The sequence below is a fragment of the Erithacus rubecula genome (assembly GCF_903797595.1).
Source record: "Erithacus rubecula genome assembly, contig: scaffold_468_arrow_ctg1, whole genome shotgun sequence".
Lineage (NCBI taxonomy): Eukaryota > Metazoa > Chordata > Aves > Passeriformes > Muscicapidae > Erithacus > Erithacus rubecula.
The window spans coordinates 3942-22084 of NW_027635872.1; the positions used below are offsets into that span (position 1 = coordinate 3942).

Consider the following 18143-nt stretch of genomic DNA (forward strand, 5'->3'; position numbering starts at 1 on the left):
AGAGGGGCGGGGTCGGGGGGGAGGGTGAGGGTGCTAAAGGGGGGCTGGGGGGTTGTTGGGGGGCTGGGGGTCCTAAAATGGGGTCTTGGGGGGGTCTTGGTGGGTTTTGGGGAGGGGTCTGGGGGTCCTAAGAGGGGCTTGGGGGGTTTTGGGGAGGGATCCTGAGTGGGTCTGGGGGGGCCTGGGGGTTTTTTGGGGGGGTCTGGGGTCCTAAAATGGGGTCTGAGGGGGGTCGTGGGGCATTTGGGGGGTTTTTGGAGGGGTCCTAAGTGGGGGCTGGAGGGTTTGGGGGAGTTTCGGGGAGGGGTCCTGGGAGGGGGGGGTTGAGGGAGTCTGGGGGGGGGCGTTTGGGGATTTTGGTGGAGTCTGGGGCATTTGGGGAGGGGTCCTGGGGGGGGGTCTGAGGAGGGTCTGGGGGGTTTTGGAGGGGTCTTGAGGGGTTCTGGGCTGGGTTTTGGGAGGGGTCTGGGGGATTTTGGGGAGGGGTCCTGGGGGTTTTGTGGGGCTTGGGGGAGTCTGGGAGTCCTAAAAGGGGTCTGGGGTGTCTGGGGGATTTTGGGAGGGGTCCTGAGTGGTCCCAGGGGGTTTTGGGAGGGATCTGGGGGGGCTTTGAGGAGGGGTCTGGAGCTTCTAAAAGGGATCTTGGGAGGGGGCCCAGGGTGGGATCACTGGAGGGATTTTGGGGAGGGGTCTTGAGAGTCCTTGGTGGTTTTTGGGAGGGGTCCGGGGGTCCTAAGAGGGATCCTGGAGGGGGTTTGGGGTGGGTCCTAAGGGGGGTCCTGAGGGTTTTGGGGGGTCTGGGGGGATCGTGGGGGAGTTTTGGGAAAGGATCTTAGGGGGGATTTGGGGAAGGGTCTTGGGGGATCCTTGAGGGGTTTTTGGGAGGGATTTGGGGGAGGGTCTAGGGAGTTTTGGGGTCCTGGGGGAGTTTTGGGGGTCCCAGGGTTGATTTTGGAGTTCCTTTGGGGTTCACTGAGGGGGTCCCAGGGGAGGCTTGGGGGTCCCGGGGTTAATTTGGGGGTTCTAGGGAGGGGTCCTGGAAGAGTTTTGGGGATCCCGGGGGGGATTTTGGGGTTCCTGGTGGGGGTGGGGGGGGGATTTGGGGGGTCCCAGGATTGATTTTGGGGGTCCCAGGGTTGATTTGGGGTCCTGGGGAGGGGGGGGTGTCTCAGCCCCACCCTGACTGGGCTCTGAGGGGTTTTGGGGGGAGGGGGATCCCCCCTCAGTTTGGGGGGTCTCCCATGGTGCCCCCCCCCCCAAAAAGTGTCGAGGGTCCCTGAAGTGGCTCCTGTTCCACCGGCCCATGCCCCCCCCGATCCAGGATGGGCCCCAGTGAGTCTGGGGGCTTTGGAGGGGGCTGGGGGGTTCTGGAGGGAGTCTGGAGAAACCCCAAAATCCCCCCAAATCCCCTAAATCCCCCCCAAATCTTCCCAAATCTCCCAAATTCCCCCAAACCCCCAAAGATCTCTAAAAATCCTTCAAAATCCCCTGAAAATCCCAAAATCTCCCCTAAAATTGTTCCAAAACTCCCAAAATCCCTCCAACACCCCCAAATCCTCCCAAAATCCCCCTTAAATTCCCCCAAAATCACCTGAAATCCCCCCAAATCTCTCAAAAATCTCCCAAAATTCCCCAAAATCTCCCCAGAATTCCCCTGAAATCCCCACTCCCCCTCAAAATCCCCCCAAATCCTCCCAAAATCTTCTTGAAATCTTCTAAAATTCCCCAAAATCCCCCCCAAAATCCCCCCAAAATCTCCCCAAAATTGCCCCAAAACCCCCAAATTCCCTCAAAATCCCCCTGAAATCTCCTAAAATTCCCCCCAAACCCCCCAAAAATCCCGCCAAATTCCCTGAACAAATTCCCCGAAATCCTCCAAAATCCCCTCCAAATCCCCCAAAATTCCCCAAACCCTCAAAATCCCCCCTGAAATTTTCCAAAATCACCCTAAACACTCCCCAAAATTGCCCCAAATCCCCCAAAATCCCCCAAAAATCTCTCAAAATTCCCTAAAATCTCCCCAGAGTCCCCCTGAAATCCCCCCAAAATCTTCCAAAATCCCCCAAAAGCCCTCCACGAATTCCCTGAAATCCCCCAAATCCCCCCAACTCCCCCCCTCCCCTCCCATCCCCCAGGTGTGGCTGGTGGCCCTGGCCATGGCCGGGGCTCTGCTGGGACCCCCCGGCCCCAGTTGGGTCTGGGGGCTCTGCTGGACACGGCGCGGGCCAGGGGCTGCAGCCCCACAGGGAGATGTTCTCGGGGGGGTTGGGGATTGGGGGGATTTGCAGGGATTTTGGGGGTTCAAGGGGTTTTGGGAGAATTTTGGGGGAACTTGAGGGGATTTGGGGGGTTGGGGGTATCTGGGGGATTTTTCCAGTGTAATCCCTGTGACTCCCTGTCTCTCCCAGTATATCCCAGTCACCCCCAGCATGCTGCCAGTCACTCTCACTTCTTCCCAGTTGCTTTCGACATGATTCCAGTTGTTCACAGCCACTCCCAGTCCATCCCAGTATGATTCCAGTCACCCTCAGTGTGATCCCAGTCTCACCCAGCATGGACCCAGCTGCTCTCACTGTGATCCCAGGATGATCGCAGTTGCTGCCAGAATAGTTCCAGTTGTTCCCAGTTCCTATCAGGATGATCCCTAGAATAGCCCCAGTCTCTCTCAGCATTGTCCCACTATCTCCCAGTTGCCCCCAGCCTGGTTCCAGTCCCCCCAGTGTGGTTACAGACACTCTCATTATATCCCTGTTGCTCCAGTTAGGTTCCACTTGTCTCAGAATGATGCCAGTCTTTCCCAGTTACTCCCAGTTGTCTCCAGCCTGGCCCCAATTTCTGTCAGTGTCCTATACTCCCAGTTACTCTCAGTATGATCCCTGTCATGGCCTCAGTCCCCTCAGCATGGTTCCAGTACCTTCCCAGTTGATCCCAGTTTCTCCCAATGTGTCCACATTTTCCTCCCAATGTGGGCCCAGTTGCTCCCAGTAACCCCCAGCCAGGTTCCATTCCCCCAATCCCAGTGGCTCTCAGGATGATCCCAGTAGGGCCTGTAGTCACTCCCAGTATGGTTCCAGTCATTTCCAGTATGATGCCAGTCACTCCCAGATCCTCTCAGTATTCTTCCATACATGCCAGTGTGGGCCCAGTTATTCCCAGTCACTCCCAGTATGGTTACAGTCAGGGCCAGGACTTTTCCTATCACTCCCAGTCTGATTGTAGTGTGGTCCCAGTCAATCTTAGATATTCCCAGTACTATTCCAGTCACTCCCAGTATGATCCCAGCTAGTTCCAGCAGGATCCCAGTATGACTCTGACATGGACACAGCTGCTCCCATTATCATCCCTTGTGGTTCCAGTTGCTCCCATTTCCCCTCATTGTGGTTTCAGTCTCTCCCAGTGTATCCCAGTTGTTGCCAGTATGTCCCCAGTCCCTCCCAGTTGTCCCCAGCTGATTCCAGACTGATCCCAGTTGCTGACAGGCTCTCCCAGTCACTCTCACTGCAGTTTCAGTTGCTGCCATTATGATCCAGTATGATCCCAGTATTTCTGTGCATGGTTCCATTTCCTCCCTGTTCCTCCCAGTGTGATCCCAGTTCCCCCATTTGCCCCTAGCACAGTCCCAGTCACTCCATAGATGATCCCAGTTTCTCCTAACATGGTCCCAGTCATGTCCAGTTCCTCCAGTACAGATTAGTAGTTCCAACTGACTCCCAGTGTCCCTCAGCGTGGTCCCAGTTCTCCCCAACATGGTCCTGATATTTCCCAGTGTGGTTCCAGTCACTCCAGTGTTATAGATAAAAACGAGATCAAGCAGAATTAAATATGATTAAAATAAGCGATATTTATTTTGCGACCGAAGCACGGTCCTCGACAGCCACAATCAAAAAGGACAATGCCGAGCCCGGGGTCGGCATCGGGTGAACACACAATGATTCAAACTCTCCGCTTTAGTTAGCCCTGTTTTTATACAGTTTTTCCTTGCCCGGAGTGGAGGTCTTTGTCTTCTCTTGTCGTTCAGCATATTCATGTAGTTTTCTTTCACCACGTTGAGCTGGATAAAACCATATCCTGGGAGATGATGAATGTTGATGAAGGCAAATTCATGTTTACAGGAAGGTGGAATTGAGATGTAACTTGGAGATTTTGGTTTGCTGGAAACGGGCATTCAGATGTACTTTTCTTGATGGCTCTGATTACCTTAATTGTGGGTGCTTATCGGGCTCTTATCTTTTGGGTGTTCCCTGGACAGAGCCATCTCCACCACGGCTACGTCTATTGTCTTGCTAACCCGAGCTCTTCAGTTTTTGCTGGCAGTTACAGTGTTGGGATTAAGCAATCCCTGTTCCTCCCTTTGCAGCTTTTGGGTTTTAAGTTTTTTATTACTTTACTCATACAGAAATTGCTTATTCTACATTAATTTTCAACTTTACACGAATTACATTATATTACATATTACACCAGTAAGGTCACAGGCACTCCCAGTATATCCCAGTTGCCCTGAACATGCTCCCAGTCATTTCCAGTGTCACCAGAAAGGTTCCAGTTCCCCCAGTACAGCCCAGTCCCTCCCAGTGGTGCCACTCCTGGGATCCCCCACACCTCTCTGTGTTCCCGGATCTCCTGAGAGGCGCCCCAAGGGCTGGAACTCGCCCCCCAGGGTTCCCAGCAAGCCCCAGTTTGGATCTGCAGCTTCCCAGTTTCCCTCTCCCTTTCCCCGGCCGGGTTCCCCCCGGCCCCAGCGGGTGGGAGCAGCCGAGAGCCCCGCGCTGCCCATCCCGACCTGTCCCGGCTCCATCCCCGCTCCTCCCGCGGGCTGCGAGGGCTCGGGAACGGGGCACCGAGGGTGTCGCTGCTGCTGGGGAGGAGGAGGAGGGATGGGAGAGGAGGGATGAAGGAGGAGAGTGAGAAGGGATGGAAGTAGAAGAGGGACGAGGGGAGTCAGGAAGGAGGAGGAGGGATGGAAAAAGAAAGACAAAAGAGGATCAGGAATAGGGAAAGGAGGAATGAGGTCGAGCACTCCCTGAATTCACAGCTCCCCCATCCATGGGACCATCGCCCCCACAGGTGACCAGGGAGGGGGAGCTCAGCCCAGATATCCCAGCGGGTCCCTGGGTTGGGTTTTTTTGAAGGGATGTTTGGAGAATGCAGAACTCCAGAGCAGAGTAGAAAATGCCCCTTGGGGGGACACTGGGGGGTCCCGGTGGCGGCTGCCAGCAGAGGCAGCCTGGAGGAGCAGAGCCCTGTGTCCCCCAGGACCCCAAAGTGGGGAGCCCAGAAAGGGGGGAGCACTGCCATTGGCGGGACCCTCAACAGCCTGGAGAGGAGCGGGGGGGGCTCCTTGGTCCCCCAGCACCCCAAAGCAGAGAATAATGGGAGAAGGGACCCTGGGACTCCAAAATCCCCCTGGATCCCTAAATGTGGAGAGGGAAGAGGGGTGAGCTTTTCAGATTGCTGGGGCTCCCAGCAGCCTGGGGAGGGCGGGCACCGGCTAGATGGGGGACCCCCAATACAAGCGTGACCCCCAGCAGCTGGGACGGGGGGATACGCTGAACACAAAGGGGAGGGACCATTCTCAGAAACTCTTGGGAGGCATTTTCAGGGCCGAATGTTGGTGTTTGGGAGGTTTTGATGGACACCAGCTGCCCGGGGACTTCTAGAGATGGACTTCGGCAGGAGGAACTGTTGCCTTTAGGAGCTGGAACAGAGATCACACAGAGTTAGGCGCCACCAGCTCCAGCTCTGATTCCTATGTTTTTTTATATAAAGTACTGAAAGTTGGCTTTCTCTTTTTACCCTTTAAGACTAATATATGCTCCTTCTCCTTATCTCGGTCCTGCTTGCTTGATAATACCAGAAAGAGCCGGGCATATCCTAATTCTTCAAAAAATCTATCTCCGCGTATTCGAGATATTAAACTTAATACTAATTTCGGATCTAAACTTCCAAACCTAGGCCATGTTTCTCTATTATCTAATTCATATGCTGGCCACATTTTTTCAGAGAGTCTAATCAGTCTAGGTTTGAGAGCATAGACTCCTCCTCAACTAGATTTGCCCAGTTTTTCAGTATTAATCCCAAAGGGCTATCTCTTGGAATGCTTCCACTATCACGTTCAGAAGAGGATGTGCACCCCATTCTGATACCCTAAAATATACAGCAAAGCACAAACAGTTGGCATTCAAACCCACGACCCTCTGAGCCACAGCACAGACACTAATGAACTGCAGCACCCTTTGGCTTCAAGCCAAGAGCTCTGCAATTCAAACCTGCTCTTTATGAAGGTGGTCCTTCACACAGATAAAGAGCAGGAGTGTTGTGGTCACACTTTCCAAAATTACAAATTACAAATCCTCTTAGCACCTAACCCAGATGCTAAACAAACAGAATGCCCTTTTATTCCATCACTCACATGTCTCTGTTCCCAGGGTTCTTGGCTCTGATATCTCTGGACCTGCGTTGGGTTTTTCCAGAACTGTCAGCCTCAGTCCAGGGATTTTCCAGATGCCTCCTCTCCTGGCTGGCTCGCCAAAAGTTGTTGCCTTTAGGAGCTGGAACAGAGATCTCACAGACTTAGGGGAAATAAAATGGGTATTTATTGAAAGCCCCGCAAAGGCTACACCCTGGCAGCACAGTGCCACAGCGTGGCCCCTGCCCTGCCTGAGTGGCTCCAGGATGGAAGTATCAGAGGGCTTGGTCACATGATTTCACGTTTTTATAGACTTCAGCCCATTTACATACAGCAGTCCACCATCCAATTAATAGTCTGAAATTGTAAGGTGTCCTCCTCCTCTTCTCCTGGCTGGCCTGCCCTCCTCTTCTCACATTGTTTATACTTTTGGCCTGGAGTCTGAAGAAACTGTCCTTGAGTCCATACCTGGTATCGGACTATTTTGTCTTTATCACCCTAAAGCATAATGGAAAGCACACCCAAGCAGAACAGAAAACTTGGATCTTAAGGCATCACTCCCATGCTGGTGCTGCAGGCGGGAAGTGCAAATCTGCAGGGCTGGAGAGCCCCTCAGCCCAGGGTGAGGGGTCCCCCCGTGCTGAGCTGTGCTGGGGCTGTTCCTGTGCTCAGGGACACTTGGGATGGGCCACGGCACTTGGCCACCAGTGGAGCTTCTGTGCACTCCTCAGGCAGGACCTGATGTCCTGGTTGGATGTTGGTAACAGCAAAGTGCGAAGGCAGGCTCTGTGCCAGCCCAGCTTCCTGTGGGAGAGATTTCACATGAGCCAGGATTGTGGCCACAGACTGTTTGAAATATACATCCCTTATCTCCACCCCCCCCCAGGTGGAGAATTTGCAGGGTAAGGAATTCCAAACAGCAATTCCAAGGGTGATAATTGAATATCTGCCCTGGGTCTGGCTCTTATTCTTGCCAATGGCAAAAGCCATACCCATGGCATCTTGGTTTCTATCACCACCTTCTGAATGAGTTTGTTTATTTCCACATTCATTCTTTCTATCTGACCTGAGCTCTGAGGGTGCCAGGGCTTGTGTTGGTCCCATTGTATTCCTAAAGCAGACATCACCCACTGAAGGATCTTTGCTGTAAAATTAGTTCCCCGTCTGAGTCTGTTTCTTCCACAATCCCTTATCTTGGAGTTACTTGTTTTAGAAATACCTTAATAAGTGATCAGTGATTGCTGAAGAAGTAAGAATTGCTTTTGCCACCCTGTTAGCTGCCATGCTGTCACCAGCAGATATTTGATCCTTCCTGCTCAGGGCATTTCAGTGCCAGGCTCTTCCAAGTACACACACAGCTGGTTGAGCTGACCATGTGGGCAGAAACCTGTGTTTGGTCTGATTCCCTTTGCTTAATCAGAGCCTGTCTTGCAACTCTTTTCCCTTCTCCTGCCCTTGCAGACCCATCCATTAACACATTTTGTCCCTCAGGCCAGGGAATGTCTCATCAATCTCTCCTGTCCTGGCTCTGGAGCTCTGTCACTTGAATGCAGCCATGGGTTTGTTCCCAGCCCCTGTGCAGGCTGTTCAAACAGGAGGCTGGTTAAACCCTTCCCCTGTCCTCAATTCTAAATCCTCCTGTGCCACTGAACAAGTTTCATTCTGTAATAACTGAGCACTGCTCATCCATGTTGAGTCTCTTTTGATTATGAAAGCTTTAACTTGGTTCCAGACTTGGGCAACAGCAGATCCTCCTGCCTTCATTTTTTGGGCCTCAGGTCCCATTAAAGCTGTGGCTACATAATTCTGCGGGCAGTGAGGCCACTCTGAACAGTGAATTAAATGTTTTAGCACAAGGATTCCTTTCTCATGGCACTGTTTAACATCCACAAACACTTCAAATTTCTTTTCTGAGTCTGGAAAAGCCATGACTAGGGAATCGAACGTTTTGGTTTTATTTCATTTTCTGAAGTTTTGCTGTGTCCATAGCACAACGTTGAGTCTATGTGGGTTTAATAAGTCATGCAGTGTTCTGGCTAAAACAGAGAGTCCTCAATCCAGTTCAAGCTATTGCCTGTTAATCCTCAGAATTGTCCCAGCTCCATTTTAGTGCTGGATAATGTTACTTCTGAGATTTCCTGGTCCTCCTCTGGGTCAATACACCACAAAATCCAGACAAAATATGTCCCTAATATTTAACATTTTTCCCTACCATTTGCACTTTTTTTCCAAATAGTCGAAGATACTTTTTAGCCTGAACATTCAGCCATTTCACAGAGTCTTATTCTACCGCTTCTTGTCCTCCTGATTGGAGCAAGTCATCCACATCCTGCATTAACCCAGTCCCTGGGGAGGGGTAAATTCTTGTGGCATTTTCTGCAAGGCTTGCCCAAATAAGGCTGGTGCTTCCATGTGTCCCTGCTGAAGGACCATCCATGTCTTTACCATTTTTCCTTCTTTACCATTTTCTCTTGTTCCCACTCAACGGCAAAGTACAGTTTACTATCCTGTGTGAGTGGGCATCACCAGAAAGCAGTTTTACATCAAGTACTGAATGGTGCCAGTGTGAGGAGGGAACCTGGTTCAAGATGGTGTAAGGATCTGAGACTGTGGCGTGCCTGGGTTTAATAATCTCATTTATTGTTTTTAGGTCCTGCACCATTCTATCAATTCCATCTGATTTCTTGACTGGCACGATAGGAGCATTATAGGGAGAGATCCCTGGCTCCAAAACCTCTGCCTTTAGGAGACACTTAATAAAAGGCTGTGAGCCCTTCCTTCCCTCCCTTGGAATAGGATATTGCTTTTAGATACCACTTGTCCTGTTTGCATCAAAGTACTTTGGAGAGGCTCCATATCTCGTTTTCCACATTTTCCAGGAGCTGTTCAGTATATGCCTTGCCAGATATTTGACACAAAGGCACAACAGAACTAGCCCCTATATCACATTTTACAAAATTAATTTGCATTCCCAAATTATGCATTAAATGCCTTCCCTGTAAATTACCATCACAACTAGGAGCAAATAAAAATTCCTGCAGTTCAAACCTGTCCTCTGCAGTGGCCCCCTTGGGCCCTGGGGTTCATCCCTCAGGGGCTGTAGAAACTCTGCCATGGCCTTTGCCTTCACCTTGACCTTTTCCCCATCCCTTCTTGCATTCACCTGCTGTGCCTTTCTGACCAACTGCTCCAGGGGCATCTTCTGCCCCTCCTCCAGCCCCCTCAGTGCCTGGGGGTGCTCATCCTCTGACAGCTGCTGAGCTTTCTGCAAAATCATTTGTTTCTGCAATTTACCCAAACATAATGCTTAAAATATAATTTCGATCCTTCCACGTCGAATTCGCATGTCCCAGCTGTTCCTTCCTCCCGGTCCTTGTGCTCCCCTGCCCTCCCCAGCCCGTGTCCCAGGGCTGGTCCCTGTCCTGCCGCAGTGTCCAAACGCGGCTCCCCCGGCGGGCAGGGCCGGCAGATCCGCGGGGCCGGGCAGCGGCCGGAGCGTCCCGCAGCCTCCTGGGGTTCCTGCAGCCTCCTGGGGTTCCCGCAGCCTCCTGGGGTTCCCGCAGCCTCCTGGGGTTCCTGCAGCCTCCTGGGGGTCCTGCAGCCTCCTGGAGTTCCTGCAGCCTCCTGGGGGTCCCGCAGCCTCCTGGGGTTCCTGCAGCCTCCTGGGGGTCCCACAGCCTCCTGGGGGTCCTGCAGCCTCTTGGGGGTCCCGCAGCCTCCTGGGGGCCGGGGGCCACTGCCGGCCCTGCCCGGGGGGTGCTGGGCTCAGGCAGCGCCCGGCGCTGAGCCCCGGCTGCCCCACAGCCCCGGCCCAGCCCCGCAGCTCCCGGTGCCGCCCCTCTGCGCCCGCTCCTGCTGCTGCCAGCACAGAGGCAACCTCCCTCAACATGCTCCCAAGGGACCCTTTAGAGGGGTTTTGGGATCATTATCCTTTGTGCTGGGAGCCGCAGCTCCAAGCATTCCCCACCTGGACCCCACCTGCACACCCCCCCCCCCCCCCGGGCCCCAGCGCCCCCCGCGAGGGGAATTTGGGTTGGTGGGAGGGGGCAGCGCCAAGGCCGGGCCCCCCTGCACTGTCGGGGCGGGAGCGGCTGCAGTGGGGACCGAGTGCGGGCGGGAGCGGCCGAGAGCCCAGCGCTGCCCCAGCCCGAGCTGCCCCAGCTCCATCCCTGCCCTGCGCTGGGATGCTGTGGGTCTGGGGGGAAGAGGGAGCTGGCACTGGGTGCTGGGCCTGGGGGCAGCAGGAGAAGGGAGGAGAAGCAGGGCTGAAGAACAAAATGATCAAACGATGCATGTGGGAGGAGGTGGGATTGTGCAGGAGAAGAAGGAATAGTAAGAGAAAGAGGATTGAGGAAAAGTGGGAACACAGGCTGAGGAGGAGCAGAAACAGAAAGCAGCAGAAAGTTCCACCTCTCCCTGTATGTGCAGCCATTCCCTAGCCCCAGAAGCCTTGTCCCCCCACATGCAGCAGGTAACAGGAGAGAGGGATCCATGATTTTCACATGGGTGAATCTCGGTGTTTTTGTGCTTTATTGGTCTTAGTGTAAATGCTTTGGGTTTTTATGAAGCCAGATTTCTCTTTTTTTAAACTATGGAGAAAACTCTTGTTTCCCTATAACATATCAAAATGTTATGAATTGAATATGACTGTTCTAACTTTAAATATAAACAAAAGCATTAATATTAAAGTAAACAAATGTAAAAATTGCTGTTACCCGCTAAGTTTAAATAATAAAATAATCCCTTTCGGTTTCCCCCAAAAAAAGAAAAAGAAAAAATCTTATGCTCTCAAAAAAAAAGTAAACTTTTGTTTAAAAATATAACCTTAAAGTGTGCCTAATAAATTAATGCAGTCCACCAAAAAAAGTTATGAGATTAACTGTTAGTCTAAAAAAGGATTTTTACATAGTAATCAGATTTCCATTCTCCTGGGAACAACAAAACCACAGGAAAACTATTTCTTGTGAAGAAATCTTCATAGACTGAAAAAAAAAGTCTCTTTCTAGTAAATTAGTAAAAAACTATTTTAAAGATGGTAAACAAACTGAATTGGTTTTTGGATGTTTTCAGTATTAATAAAAAAGCATGTGGAGGAAAACAAGTATTCTCAAGCTTTATCTAATTTATTTAAATTATTTTTTCTTATACTTTTTAGTGATAGAATTTCTCTTTTTACCATTTAAAGTTAAACCTTGTTTTTGCCTTCTTGCTAATCCTGTCTCACAACAGAAAAAGTTTAGATTAATAAACTAAATCCAACCTCAGCTATTCCATTATTTAGATTTCCTATTCCCCAAGGGTGTCTTCCACAGGCAAATGCTTATTAACTGGGGTAAAGATTTTGGTGACTGTGAGGTAGAAACATCTCCAAAAAAGGTTCTTCCCTCCCAGCCGAGCATGCGGATCCTCCGCTTGCACAGACACATGTTGCAGTGTGCTTCTGGTTAATGGTGTGTTCTGTTATTGCCCAAGTTAATGGTTTAGTCCAAAATTATACCCTCCCACCCTCCTTGTCCATCTGTCCTGAATTACCCATCAATGCTGTTTTGTGCCAACCCCCTGCTTGCAATTCCCTTTTGGAAATCCCCTAAAACTGGGCGTCTCATCAGTCCATGGTGACCCAGTTTTCCCCCCTACCTCCCTCACAGGACAATGCCTTTGTGAGCCCCTACCCTTTATCCCTCCTCAGCATTTCTTCATTTTGTACCTTCCCCTTGAACCTCCCCCATATTTATCTTGTTGCAGCTTCACCATTTTAGTCTTTTGCCCCACAGATTCCCCAGAGTAAGGAATCCTTTTTATCCTATGCAAAAGACCTTCCCCTCCTCCTTGTCCCCCTCAAATGCAATCTGAGAGCCAAAAGGCCATGGAGCAATGGCTGGAGCCACGTCTAAGGCCTCCTGTTCCCCGAGTGTGACCCACTCTAGGCATGGGGCCCTAGTGGCAAAGTGAGTGCAGCACTGGCTGTTGTGACAGTGCCCTGCCTCTGGTCTCACTTGGGTTTCTGACTGGGTCTGAGGCAGGGGCTGCCATTCCTCACTTGTGGGGAGACCAGAGCCCCCAGACCCTCACCCAGCGTGCAGGCACTGCCTGGCAGCGCTCCGTCCACTGGCACGGTCGCGCTCTGAGTCTCGGCCACTGCGCCACTGCTGCTGCTGCTGCTGCTTCATTTGCTTTTAGCACACCCAGAGCTCACTGTTAGGCCACGATGGCCTCCAGTTCTGCCCTCTTCCCATCCCTGTGTGGGGATGGAGCACTGCTGTGCTTTCAGGAAGCTCTTTGTGAACACTTCCAGCATTGCAAGCTCCTTTGTCCTATATGGATGCTAGCCAGGGAATCCCTCAAGGCGGGGCTCAGAGCATACTCAAGCTGGCTCTTCTAAAACCCAGGCTCCTTGTCCCCTTCAGCGTGCTCAGCACAGCTTTTAACCCCACAGTGTTGCGCAAGGGACCTGCACGACAGGGATCTTTGCAGCCTGAGCTGCCCTTGTTCCTCTCTGTCTCTGCACAGAGAACGGCAGCAGGGCCCTGTGTGTCCAGGGCTCATGTTTGGTGCCGCTCAGGCTCCACAGAGATGTGGGTAAAGTGAAAAAAAAAACTTTATGAAGGGAAGGCAAAGCGAAGGGGTGAGCTGGGACGCAAAACGGGATGGGCAGGGTCTGAGGAATGGAGGGAGGGAGCTGCCAACAGGGAGGGAGATGGCAGGAGCTCCTGGAGCTTGCCACAGGCTCAGCTGTGAGCAGCGAGAGCTGTGCCTGGAGCTGCAGCTGGTCCCGTCTGCTCTGCAGCTGGTCACATCTTCAATGGGCAGGTCGCTGAAGGACAGTGGTTCTTCTGATCCAGCAGACGAAGTTCGGCAGATCTTCTGTTGAACTGCAGCTGGATAACCTGCCTCATAAAGCAGGGGCTCTTGTCCTCCTTCAGGGCTTGAAGGGCTGCGAGAGAGAGAAGCAGAACCACAGTCAGAGGCCGGACTGTGGGAATCCAAGGAAACCTTCCTGCCAGGGCCATCCCACCCAGCTCCTGCCATGGCCACGAAGGAGCAGGAGACCAGGGCACGGGCCAGAAGGTGCTGGCCACGGATCCCCCGTGTCCCTGAGAGCTCTCCGTGCTCGGCCCGCACCGCCCCTCGTCCGCACAGGCCGCAGAGCCCTCCGCAGCCGGGCAGCGATTGTAGCTCCGTGCCCGGCATTTGCAGCTGCCCCCGGCGGCCCCGCTGCCACGAGGGCGGCTGCCCTCACTCACCCTCGCTGAGGACCTGCAGCTCCTCCTTGTGTCCCCTCAGGAGCGTTCCGGCGAGCCCTGGCAACACAGAGCCCGTGTCGGCCCCAGCGGCACAGCTGCCCCCCAGGGGCGCTGCCAGCCCTGCGGCCACACGGCCTCGTCCCCCGGGCAGGGCTCAGCCCGGGCCCCTGGCGCATCGTGCCGCCCCAGGGCACGGCTGCGGGAGGGCGGCGGCAGCGCCGAGGGCAGGCGGGGCTGCACCGCGCCGGGCCCGGCTCCCGCTGCCGGGGCAGCAGCCGGGCCGGAGGCGGGGAGGGACGGCGGGCTGGCGGCTCACCGATGAGCCTGAGGGCCGCCTGTCGCAGGCGCGGCTGCGGGCTCTGCAGGCACGGCAGGGCCCAGCGCAGGTGCTCGGCCGCTCGGCTCTCGTCCTGTAGCAGCTGCGGAGAGCGCCAGGAGGGAAAGCTCGGCGCGGGCTCTGCCCCTCGGCCGGGCGCTCCCTGCGCCCAGCCCCGGCCTCCCCGGCCCGCACAGCCCCGAGGGACAGCCGGGCCGGGACTCCGTGGGCACCCGGCTCGGGGCCGGAGGAGCCCGGCCGAGAGCCCACGCGGCCCAGCGAAGGGAGCAGCCCCTGTGTAGGGCGCAGGCTGCGGCTGCCCTGGCTGCGGCGCTGGGCAGGGCCACAGCTGCCGGCCCCGCACGCTGAGCTCCGGGGGCAGGGGACTTCTCCAGCCTGTGGCTGGGGCTTCCAGGCTGGCCTTACCAGGCACTTGGCGACCTTCATGCGCCACGGCTGGCTCAGCAGCTCCTCCAGATCCCTCCTCCCCAAGAAGCGTGCTGCGCAAAGCAGGGTTTCGCCAGAGGCCTGGAGAGCAGCAGAGAGCCGTGGGTGGCACCAGAGCCCGGGGCATGGGACCCACATCCGTGTGCCAAGGCCAGGGGGAGCCTGGAGCACACGAGGCGCCAGGGGAAGAGGCAGCCAAGCCCCTGCCGGGGATGCAGCAGCACGACACAAAACCTCACCTTCGCCACGCACCGGTTCTCATCATGCCAGTGCAAGAAGAGGGGAAGCAGGCTCTGGCTCACGGTTCTGGTGAGAGCCTTTTTTCCCCTCTTCCACTACCAGCTCCATCACCTTGCTGAAGAGCTGGATGGAGAGCAGCTGCACGTGGCTGTTGTCCTGGAGGAAAGGAGAAGAGCTCAGCACCGACTAGTCCAGGCCCAGTGGGGCAAAGGCCCAAAACTGCCCAGGGCACAAAGTTTCCGGGCAGTGTCCAGTGCTTGTGGGCACAGAACCTTACATTCTCAAAGTGTGGGAGGAGTGGCTCAGCCAGCTTCTGGGCAGTGGCGCTGGGTATCTTAAGGTCCTTCTCCTGGAGCATGTGGGCGAGCACAGAGAGGGTCATCCAAACCATCTCTCCATCTGGATCACCCAGCTGCTCCACCAGGTGTTGGTAGATGCCGCGTATTCCTCCGCTCTGTGTGCAACACAAGGCTGTGCTGTGAAGCCCTGGAGGGCTGCAGCACCAACAGGGCCCTGGCCCTGCAACCCCACGCAGCTGCCTCAGGGCCCAGAGGCCAGAGGCCTGTGCCGAGGCACTGGGGCAGCTGAAGCAGGAGGCAGAGAGCTGGGAGCAGCTGCCTCAGCTGCCGAATCCCAGGCAAGCCCAAGGGGCAGCGTTGCCCAGCCCCACGCTGCCAGCGCGGCTTCAGCCACTGCCCCCTTCTCACCAGCGAGGGCTCCTTGCTGAGCACCACGAGGCCTCTGAGCTCCAGGCGCAGCCTGTCCCTGCTCTCGCTCGGCAGGTGCCTGGACATGACCGACAGGGCACTGTGCCCGTGTTTGCTCAAGTCCAGGCACTGCAGGACCTGAAAGGCACAGGGCAGTGACAGGGACCCGGCCGCTGGGAGTGCAGAACTGCCCAGGGCCGGGCCCAGGCGGCAGCACCGGGCGCGCACCGTGCCAGGCGGCTGCGGCTCCCAGAGCCAGAGAGCTGGGAGGCAGCTCAGCCAGGCAGCGCTGGCCCTCAGGCTCACCTCCACAAAGAACGCCAGGGCCGGCAGATCCCAGCGCGGCTGCCCCCCGATGAGCAGGCTGAGCAGGTGCCTGGCGATGCCGCAACACAAGGGGCTCGAGCCACGGCGCATCTCCCTGGCAGGGGGAGAAAGGCACCAAAGCCCTGAGCCGGGCGGGCAAACCTCTCCCAGGACTGACTCACAGAGGTGTGGGACCTTTGCCCAGCACCCTGCAAGGGGACGTGGGCCCTTTGGGAGGCGGCTGCTCCTGGGAGCCCTCCTCTCCCAGCCTTTTCCAGGCTGCTCGGCCGTCCCTCGGTGCCAAGGCCCTCTGGCCACGACCACGGGGAGCGTGTGGGGCACTCCGGGCACAGGGCACCAATGCTGGCAGCGGGGAGAAGGGGGACTCACCTGGCCAGCAGCCCCACTGCATAGTGCTGGGTCTCAGCACAGAGCAGGGTGTCCCAGACCCGCCTGCGCTCCAGAGCCACCAGCTTCTTATCACAGCCCAGTAGGCAGAGCAGAGCCTTCATGGTCTGCACTGCAAACCTGTGGCCAGAGCAAAGGCCAGGTCACGCTGGGAGCAGTGACCCTGGCCACAAGGGCATGGGAAGGACAGGGTGACTGGGACCTGTTGGGCTTGCTGGGAAGGCAGTGTTCCTCCCGGCACGCTGTCCAGAAGTTCTCAACATCCTGTGGCATCTGCTCTGTGGTGCTGAAGATTTGGAAGAGCAGAGCCACGAAGACACGGGCAGAATAAGAGACCATTGTGTGGTGCCACTCGGGCATGTGGACAGTCACCCAGAGCACCAGAGTTGCCTGCAAAAGACAGAGCAGCCCGAGGCAGTGCTCAGTGCCGAGGTGTCCGTGTGGCAGGGCCCCAGGGGAGACACAGGGGGAGCACCCGGCCTGCTGCCCCTGAGCCTGTCCCTAGCCCAGCCTTCAGCCCAGTGCCCGAGGCTGGGAGCTGCAGGGCACTGGGCAGAGCATGGAGAGCTGCTGGAGAGGGGACCTGGAGGGCAAGCAAAGGCCAGTGTCAGAAACTCACTGCCAGTGCAAAGACGGCCTCGTTGTCCTCTTTGATGAAGAACATGCTGTACACTGGCCTGTCTTCCATCACGAAGAGCAGCTCTGGAAGCACCTTCTGCACTGCTGGTCCCGATGAGCCGATGGTTTTCCACATCAAGGCTGCAGCTCTGTGGGACCAGAGCTGTGCATCAGTACCAAGCCCCATGCAGCTGAGTGGGGCCAGGTGACAAAGCCCCCGTGCCCTGAGGGGCAGGGACGGAGCATGGCAGAAGGATCAGCAAACAGGGTGGCTCAAGGGGCCCAGAGCTCTCTGCCTGTCTGGCAGACCCCACTGGACAGGCTGTGCAGGGCAATGGCCCTACAGGCCAGTGAAGCCTGAGCTCTCAGGGCACCTGTGCCGCATACCTGTCACACAATGGGGCACAGCGCAGGAGGCTCATCACCACATTAGCTGGGTGTTCTTCAGCCAGCCTCAGAAGGTCATTTTGCAGCCCAGCATCCACAGTTCCACAGGACACGAGTCTCTGGTGAATGTTCCTCACCGTGTCTGGCACCTGGAAGGGGCACAGGAAAGATTTGGAGTGCTGTCCATGAGAGCCTCTGGCCCCGCTCACTCACCAGATCGCCCCAGGGCCGGATGCGCTTGACGGCCACCTGCGAGCCAAGGGGCAGCAGCAGGCTGAGCTCGCCGCCTGGCACGCCGCGCTCCAACCTCCCCTTCCTCGTCTTCTTCTTCCTCCTTCCCCTCCTCCCTCCTTCTCCCTCCTCCTCCGCCCCTGCCACTCACCGTGGTGCCGTCCGCAAGCCGGGTGACCGGGAAGATGCTGCCAAAGCCGCCGCTGTCCAGCAGGGAACCCATCCAGTACCGTTCCTGCAACGCCTCCTGCGACTCCCCTGCGGGCGACACGCGGCTGTCAGCGCTCGGCCCGGGGCCAGACACGGCCCCCGAGCGCCCCCCGGGCGTCCTGGGCCGGGCATTACCACCCGCCCCAGGCCCTGGTGGAGCTCCGGCTGAAGGAGCCGCAGCGGGGGCGGCGAGAACGGCCGCGCCGCGTGTGCCCTTCACGGGCCCCGGGAGGAGCCGGGTCTGGGGCTGGGGCTGGGACTGGGACTGGGACTGGGACTGGGACTGGGACTGGGACTGGGACTGGGGCTCGGGCTGGGCTTGGAATGGGGGCTGGGACAAGCGATTGCCAAAGAGAAGTGATGCCAGCCAACAGCGCCACGCCAGGACAGCGAGAGCGGGCGGAGGCGACACCGGAGGGGGATGGGCGGGGCTGGGGACGGGGCCGACGACGGGGCAGGGGCAGCCCCGCCCGGGGCCGGGGGCGGGCTCGGAACATGGCCCGGAATGGGAAGAGGGGAGAAGGGAAAAGAGGGAGAGGGTCGGGGAAAGCGACTCTGAGGAAGAGAAGGAACAAGAAATCCAAAGGATCTGTAGACTCGCTGCTGCCGCTGGCGCCGCCGCT

The 18143-nt window shown here is 56.1% G+C and overlaps 2 protein-coding genes across 2 annotated transcripts; both read right to left on the reverse strand.

Annotated features, from left to right (window-relative positions):
* Positions 1-13197: 13197 nt before the first annotated feature.
* LOC306816256 (uncharacterized protein) lies at positions 13198-15011 on the reverse strand (the record flags this gene model as incomplete). The annotated part of the gene is made up of 5 exons (XM_079332725.1): positions 13198-13340; positions 13651-13707; positions 13967-14069; positions 14393-14494; positions 14931-15011. 5 exons carry the CDS (start codon positions 15009-15011, stop codon positions 13198-13200), a joined length of 486 nt encoding a protein of 161 aa, XP_079188851.1.
* Positions 15012-15368: 357 nt separating this feature from the next.
* On the reverse strand, positions 15369-17162 carry LOC306816255 (maestro heat-like repeat-containing protein family member 7). Its single transcript, XM_079332724.1, has 5 exons — positions 17080-17162; positions 16694-16841; positions 16277-16464; positions 16057-16194; positions 15369-15498 (listed from the first exon to the last, which is right to left on the reverse strand). The coding sequence occupies exons 1-5, from the start codon at positions 17112-17114 to the stop codon at positions 15477-15479; spliced, it is 531 nt and encodes a 176-aa protein (XP_079188850.1). The 5' UTR covers positions 17115-17162; the 3' UTR covers positions 15369-15476.
* Positions 17163-18143: the final 981 nt, after the last annotated feature.